General features: G+C 34.4%; 1 protein-coding gene and 1 long non-coding RNA gene across 4 annotated transcripts; one reads left to right on the top strand and one right to left on the bottom strand.

Moving 5' to 3' along the window:
• Positions 1 to 362: 362 nt before the first annotated feature.
• On the bottom strand, positions 363 to 2476 carry LOC110720338. Its single transcript, XM_021899349.1, has 3 exons — positions 2287 to 2476; positions 2086 to 2180; positions 363 to 1378 (listed from the first exon to the last, which is right to left on the bottom strand). The coding sequence occupies exons 1-3, from the start codon at positions 2382 to 2384 to the stop codon at positions 591 to 593; spliced, it is 981 nt and encodes a 326-aa protein (XP_021755041.1). The 5' UTR covers positions 2385 to 2476; the 3' UTR covers positions 363 to 590.
• Positions 2477 to 2948: 472 nt separating this feature from the next.
• Positions 2949 to 7862, top strand: LOC110720339. 3 transcript variants are annotated; one of them, XR_002511318.1, is made up of 5 exons: positions 3019 to 3524; positions 5827 to 5903; positions 6598 to 6652; positions 6967 to 7048; positions 7527 to 7862. It is a non-coding gene; the product is annotated as an uncharacterized LOC110720339 (long non-coding RNA). The 3 variants fall into 3 exon arrangements; XR_002511319.1 differs by having other exon boundaries at positions 2949 to 5385; positions 6967 to 7862; XR_002511317.1 differs by having other exon boundaries at positions 3021 to 3524; positions 6967 to 7862.
• Positions 7863 to 8406: the final 544 nt, after the last annotated feature.

The raw sequence follows: 8406 nt of genomic DNA on the forward strand, positions 1-8406 counted from the left end.
ACATTCTCCGGTGAAATAAACTGCAAGTGCTGCAGCTATGATATAGCTAACACTTTGTATTAGTTACGTGTTATAATCGAGCATGTAGTACATGATGATGGGCAATCCCAAGGTACCAAAGTTGGCAAAGTACCATGTTATGATTGTTATCTAGACTATTAAAGCAAATGGAAAGTTGTTTACAGAATCAAGAATTTCAGGAACTTAATCTAGTCATTGTGTATATTTTCTGTTGAAAAGTTCAGTGTGTACAATATATACACCCCCCTGTGCCACCTCCCGGTACCTAATAAAGTAACAGTAGATAAAATAGATAAAATAAAACAGAAATCAGAAGTACTAAAAAGTTATCAGATACCACATTAAGTACAGTAAGGCTCACTTCACACTAAATTAGTTGTAGCACGGCTGAACAACAGTACACAGTCTACACACTACACACAAATATATACGGAGTACTACTATATAAAGTATATCTTAACAAAATTGATCATTAGCATGTTCACATGTATGACTATGAAGGGAGACAAAAGTAACCTAAAAGCCTACAAGCATAATCAAGAAAAGTTGAATATGAAACGGAGTGGCAATTACCGCTTTTGATCTTTCCGCCTCCTAGATTGTGCCTTTTGCCACTTCTTCCTTCGGACTAGTTTGCTCTTTGGCTTTAACTTCAGTTCTGGAGTGAACTTATAGTTGGGATCCCTCATTTTTGCTTGAATGTCCTTGAAAAATTGCATGTTTAGTTGCTTTGGACCTCCCTGCCTAAGCTCAGCATACTCTGGCCCCGAAACAATATTTTCAAATGCACCAATGAGAATATCTATGTCACTCATCACTTCCCAAACATTAGTGTACCTTCCATCCGGCCCTTTTTTCAACTTCTTTAGGGCATTCTCAACTGCAAGTTTCCGTGCTTTCTTTCCAGGGGACAACTCTTCTGGTTCATCTTCAGCTTTCAGTAGCTCTGAGAGAGTTCTATACTTAGGAGTCTCTTCAAACTCAAATAACTTATCTATATACGCATCACTCTTCTCATTTGGATAAGGTTCTGTGGGAATATCATCGTCATCATCTTCTTCACTGCCTGTCCATAGAGTTTTCTCCTCATCACTGCCTGACCATACACTCCAAAGCTCGTCACTGTCATCAGCATCTATACGATCAGAGTGCTCTTTCGCTTTTTGCTTCACTTTCTTAATTTCTTTCTCAAGAGGGCTTGATTTCTTCTCAGAATCACTCTCATCTTCACTCGCTGTCCATACACAGTCCTCTTCGTCTAGTTGCCTTGTCCATGCCTTCCTAAATTCTTTACTCCCTGGTGGTCCTTGACCAAAAAGATCATACTGCTTTCTATCACCTCGGGCATATGATCTTGCTGCAGAAAGAGTCCATTCAGATTCAATTATTACCCAAATCTAGTAATAGACATAGCTTAGACTATATACTTGTACAATATACAACATGATTCATCAGATAGTACGACTTTTCTCAGAATTGCAAATTGACTCGATTGAGAGTAGAAATAACAGAAATTCAAGATTCAAGAGTCCAAAGAATGAAGCTGATGAATTTAGCTAATGTAATACAGACAGCATACATACAAACATATCCACCACTACTTGACACTCTTGACAGTATCGGTGTAGTAGCGGGCATAATAGTATGATTTGTATCTCACACCAAAATTATTCAGTAATCATTGTGCCACCTTATTAAGTAGGGGATGATTTTGCTAATGGACGACATCATTGATACAACGAATCAGGGCTCTAAAACTTACCAAAACTTTACCCTTTTTAGAAAATAAGTATTAGCATATTAACATGTTTCTGTTAAATCAGTGTCTGTTCTTATAGCAGTAATAATTTCGTACTTATATAGTTATATTAGCCCAACACTATGTTACAAAATCTGAAGAATCTTTCAACAATTACAAATACTTTATAAAAAAAACAGAAAGCAAGCAACTTTTTCTAGTAATTCAATCATTGATGCATTGAGGACTTTTAACAAACACATAGAGTGCAACACATACAAAACAAATAAACAAGAAATATAACAAGAAATAATGAAATTAATTACCTTGGAAATAGAATGATGGGGGATGAGAAACCCCATGTAAAGATTCACGGGTTAATGTTGAATTAGCTGCAAATGAATCAGCAAGAAATTTGGCCCTGAAAATAAGAAGAATAAGATATCATCAGAAATGAAAAATAGTGCGATTATTCACTTGATTGAAACAACCCAGAAAAATTACAAGTGTGAAAGGGGAAAGAGGACCTTAAGGAGGTAGAGCTCAAAGAGAGAGAATGTAGGAAAGAGAAGTGGGAATAGAGGAGACGCCATTGTTGCAGAGTAACCTTAAGGTTTGATGCCATTTAAGCACCAGTAAACTATTGATTGATTAAAGTGTTTAATCAACGATTTTACTGTGTAATTATAAAACTGTATTCTCTAGTCTGTAATACTTTTGTTTGCGCCCAATTTACCATTAACCCACTTTTAAGTTCTAACACTCCTAACTAGAGGTATCAATTCAGGTGGTTGGTTGGATTTGATGAGGTCCGGTCGTCAAGTTGGATCTAATTTAAAACTTAGGACATAATAATTAATGTGTCCATGCAAATCGAAATTTAAATTGGATTTTTTCTGATCGGTTTCAAATTAGGTTAGGTTTTGACATCTCTAGGGGTTGTATTTGTTGACCTGATATACATGCGATAAGAGTGCTAATTTGAGGTTAGTTGATTCTAAAGAGGTTTAATCAAATGCTTCACATCATCATCAATCCATAACCATTATTATTATTATATTATATAATAAAAGTGCAAAATTTGCTACTATTCCTTATGATTAGTATTTTTTGGTGTTATGACATAGCTGCCCTTAATTTTAAGGAATTGCCGACTTTGCCCTTGCTTAGGCACTTGGATTTTGCCATCTGTATTGGAGAGGCCAGCTGTTCTTCATGGCTTTTGTTGCAGTGACAGCTGGGGTATATTGTTCTTGCAAGAGTTGCTTTTCTTCTCTCTCTCTTAACTCTTAAGTCTTCTTCCTTCTTCTCCTCTCACTATATTTCTCTCTCCTCCCGTTTCTCCTCTACCCGCTCTCATTCTCTATCTCCTCCATTGGAGCAGTTTCTGAGCTACAAAACCATAAAATTTATGATTTAATTTTGTTTATTTTTTGTGTTCATCTCTTCAATTAGATTTTCCTTTTATTTGACTGATTAAATTATTGTTTATTTCTGGGTTTTTTCCGCAGTTGAATTCTTTGGGTGGTTACAGAAATTCTTCCCCTTTTCTATGATCTAGATTGTTGTTTTTAATTTTTTTTTTTCATTTTCTGCGTTTTTGTTGTTTTAATTAGTAAGGATTTGGGAGATTGATGATTTTCATCAGTTTTTTTTCCTTCGTAATGCAGGTTTAGGTGATGGTAATTTGTGCGTGAAAAATTAAAACAACAAAACGCCCCCATTTGCGGCTCCCTTCCCTACAACAAAGGCCTCCTCCGAGCAGGTACCCAAAATCAGTAATTGGTACTATTCACAAGCTATTGGTGCCATTTACATAGATACCCAAAATCAGTAATTGGTACTTGATTTATCTGTTTATTTGTTTGAAGAATTCTTTGGTTAATTATGGTTTGTTGATTAAGGAATTATGGGTATGTATTAAGGAATAATGGGTTAATTATGCTGAAATTTTGTTAATGGCATTTGGCAGAGTTGAATTTAATTTGAATATGAAAGCAATTGATTAACACTTACCCAGCATAAATTATTTGCTTAGGAATTATTTTGTGGGTATTATGGTAGTGTGTGGGATCGTTGTGGTGTGGTAGTGTGTGGGATCGTTGTGCGGTGCTTGTGAGTTAGTTGTTGTGGTGCGATCGTTATTATGTTCTTCTTCTTGAGTATCACTTTTCCGTGCTTGTTGCTGCTGCAAGGGTTGTTTAATTTGTTTTGTTTGGGGCTGCTGTGCTTCCTTCCTAATTGAGTACTTGTGTGTGTGTTCTTGATATATTGATAACTAATTCAATGACTCTAGCTTACTAGCTTGCTACTAAGGTTTATCTTCATTCCCATGGTTTCCTTTATTCTAATCATTTTAGAATTGAGAATTTCTCAATTTAATTTGATAAAAAATTGGGGGTTTCTAATTTAGTTGAGTTCGTTTAAAATTGTGGGGATTTTTCGATTCAATTCAATACGTTTTAAAATTGTAGTTTTCCGGTTTAATTCAATTAGTTCATAATTTTGGGGTGCTTTCGATGCAATTTGGTAAAAAAATAGAGATTTGATTTCTCAGCATTCTAAAGTTAGCATAAATAAGCTATTTGCACTGCTTCCTTTCCTGCGAAGAAGGAAAGGCTTTTGAACCCTGTTCCAAGCTGGAAGACCTGAATTTGGAGGTTAGACAGAACTCTGGATTGATGGAAAAGAGGTATCTACTCCACTCTTACTAATTTAGACCTTAGAAGTTTGGTGTGTCGGACTAAGGGAATTTTGTAATTCAGCGAAAGCTTGAGTCTATTACTTATAACCTGTAAGCCTGCCGTCAGCAGCTTATAATTTCATATCTTATGAGTTCCGATCCCGCTGTCCCACTGCCAGATTTTAGTTTTCATAGTATCTTCTGGGTTACAAAAGATTTTTTGCTTGGTTTTTCTAATTCACTCTAGCAGTTAATAATTTTGTACCATTTGTTGCACTTGTGTATTAACCAATGGTTAGATTTGATATAGGAGGCAGTTTGGGTGTTATTTATTTTTTCAGGCACAACTAGGATTTATAATGCATGCCATGGTAGGATGGAAGGAACACATAAATATATAGTGATAATTGATAAACATGTCAACTGCTTGAACACAGGTCAATTGGGAATTATTCCGGATGACCTAGAGTCATTAATAGCATGAGAGTTCAAGGAGTTACTAATGTCATGCATAGACAATTCACCATCTATATTATCTTATTTGAAAGGCTTTTTGAGATTCTGGAATTTGATTTTAAGTTTTCAAGCTTTTGCAAGTTTCAGCATGCTGAAAAGCAGGGCTAGGTCAACATTAAAGCAGAGGCATATGGACCTTGCAGTGCTACTTTATGTGGTACTTTTATATGCAACATTTGGGACAAGTTGTATTCTTTTGCTTCTCAATTCTATAATTTAGTCTTCAGTATTTTTTATTTCCTTGAATAGGAGTGAGTTGGATTTTTTGCCCTCCTTCAGAATTATTGCGTTTAAAGGGGTGCTACTTGCTGCTCAATGAACTTTTTCTCCAATACCATAGCTCCCCTAGATCCTTGCGTACCAATTGCATGTCCTAGAAGATTCTGACTAATTATTTTGACGTTCAATTTGGCTTATATGGCTTTAGGTACTTTTTTGTTTTATTACTCTGACATGGCTTTAGGTACTTGATTGGTTTTGGCAATTATCTTACTAACTTGATTAATTAGTATTAGATTATGGTTAATGATTTTTCAATTGGGTGAAAATCTGGAATGGCTTTTTCTCATTGGCTTTATTTTGCCCAAAATTTGTTGTTTTTACCATACTTCTAGCTGACTAAACAGCTAATAAACTGGTCTCCAAAAAAAGATCCTTGATGGCTTGATATGAAACTTTACTTCATGTAACAGCTAAAATTTTGTCATTTTTTTATCATTCCTTATGAATAGTATTTTTTGGTGCTATTACATAGCTGCCCTTAATTTTAAGGAACTGCCGAAATTGCCCTTTCTTAGCCAATTGCAGCCTTAATTATTTATCTGATTGAGATCGTTAAATGTCTTAAGTGATTATTTTCTTAATGAAGGTTTGCTAGATAATTTGCTCTGACAAGCAGAGGAGCCAAGAACCCTCGCGTTACCATCTTGGAACTGTTGCTCTTCGGTAAATTTTCATTTTTAAAAAAGATGACTCTAATATTTTTTTTATGAAAAGATTGTATGATTTCAAAATTGAGCTAATGACAATAAAAATTTGAACACTTAATATATATGATGCTTTTAACATGCTGCTTGATTCTGTAAACCATATGCTTTTTTTGGTTAAGGTAATGGTAGACATTATATATATCCTTTAGACTTAGAGTTACTACTTTTATAAGCTACTTTTCAAAAAATCAAGTGGTTAGTGATTGTGGATCGTATCCATCTTGCTTTAGATTGGTCCTATTTATTATGTGTGTGTACGATTGTTACTACTTTAATATGTTATTATTTTGTTTGATTCTGATTATGCATTCTTTATTAGCAGAGATTGCTTTTAGTAAATTTACATGGTTAGTTTGCCACTCTGGATCATATCTCATCTTGTTTCAAAATTGGCGTTTTGTATTGTTGTTCGAGTGTTAAGTAAATTGCTATTTGGTTTGATCTTGATTAAGTCCGATTATCTAATAGTCTCTATTTTTTGGGGGTTAATTTTTCGATTTAAAACTTTTGTGTGAATATAAACAATAACAATGCTGTAATTCCAATTGTTTTGTTTTCTCGTGTTCAGTTTCCTTAATTTTCAGCAAATAATTCATCCTCTGTACTCTATTTTTCATTTTCATTTTTGTGATGATTTTTTACTTCTTCAGAACATTTGATGAGGGAAATTGCCGTAGAAACGGATAGACAATGGATCTCAAAAAGGTAGAACCCCCCCCCCCCCCCCGACACTATGCTATGAATGATGATGAAGGTACACTCTTGACTTTATAGTATGCTTTAAGAGTATCATTTTACTAATGTTATTATTACAAAGAAAAGTATAAAAAATATAGAGTAGCATAGACTGTATAGGTTAACTTTATAATATGCTTTAAGAGTATCATTTTACTAATTTTGGGGTGCTTTCGATGCAATTTGGTAAAAAACAGAGATTTGATTTCTCAGCATTCTAAAGTTAGGGCCTTATTTATTTTTTAAGATCGTTAAATGTCCAAGTGATTTTTTTATTAATGAAGGTTGCAAGATAATTTGCTCTGACAAGCAGAGGAGTCAAGAGCCCTCTCGTAACCATCTTGGAACTGTTGCTCTTGGTCTTCGGTAAATTTTCATTTAAAAAAAAGATGACTAATATTTCTTTTATTAAAAGATTGTATGATTTCAAAATTGAACTAATTGTTTTGAATTATCTTTAATGATTAAACCTTTATAACGCACTCTTGATTCAAAATGGACAGCCATGTATTACTTTATTATAAATTATTAGCAGAGTGCCCAACGATCCGTATAGTTTCTTTTGTAGTTTATGTAATTGTGAACTTGAAATTCTGTATTATACTATTATTACACTTTATGCTTTTGATTAGGGATCAATAAGTGTGGTAACAGATAAAACAATGAGGTATGCTTGCAAAAACAAGAAAACTATCTCAGTATTGATCTAAGCTTGTAACATACTATTTTGTATTAACTTTGTGGCAAAAGTTATATGATGACACTACAATTGTAATATCAAGAATTCCTTTTCAACTAAAATATTTGGTATTGGTTAATTTGAGTTCTGGTCTGACTCTTTCAGGTTAATACTCTAAGGTAGCAACTGCAGCTCATTGCATCAAGCATATAGCGATGACAATTATGACTTCAAATAATATTGAGCTTCATAGCTTTTTAACTTATTCTTTTACACATTTTGAGATTCTTCTAATGTCGAGAATTTTCTAGGCCCGGAATTCTATATTCTTTGTAAATTATCTTCTGATCATGTGCTCTATATAGCTTGGTTTGATTCTTGTCCAACTGGTTGTGTTAATATGTTCTTTTGGATACATGTATAATCTATGAATATAATCAATTTGTTTTGTTTCGGATAATTTGGAGTGGAAGTTGCATGTTAAATTGTTAATTGGTTGTACATTATGCTCTGGTTTTTTTTCAACAGCTGTATTTTAAGCTTTTAAAGGTAAAAGAAAGAGAGATGAGCCAGGAGGAGGGAGAGGGAGAGAGAGAGTGTCTGGGAGAAAAAGAGAGAGATAAGGGTCAGAAGAGAAAGAAATAGAGCAAATAAGAGACTTAGGGGCAAGGAGAGAGAGATAGTGATAAAGAGGGGAATGAGTCTGGAAAAAGAGAAGGGTCGGGAGAGAATAAGAGAGAGAGGGAGGCTTAGTAAACCGTTTGAGCTATACTAGAAGAGTGGATAGGTTGGAGAAAAAAGGAACAAGAAAGTGAAAGAATACAAGGATGAATAGAAAAGAGAAATGAGATAGAGTGATAAAGAGAGATGAGTCGGGAAAGTGAGAAGGGTCGGGTGAGAATAAGAGAGAGAGAGAGAGAGAGAGGGGCTCACTAAACAATTCCAACTATATATACAAGAGAGTGGATAGGTTGAAGAAAAAAAGGAACAAGAAGGTCAAAAGAAAGCAAGGATGAATAGAAAAGGGAAATGAGATAAGACTAGG

Source organism: Chenopodium quinoa, unplaced genomic scaffold (assembly GCF_001683475.1).
Source record: "Chenopodium quinoa cultivar QQ74 unplaced genomic scaffold, ASM168347v1, whole genome shotgun sequence".
Taxonomy (NCBI): Eukaryota; Viridiplantae; Streptophyta; class Magnoliopsida; order Caryophyllales; family Amaranthaceae; genus Chenopodium; species Chenopodium quinoa.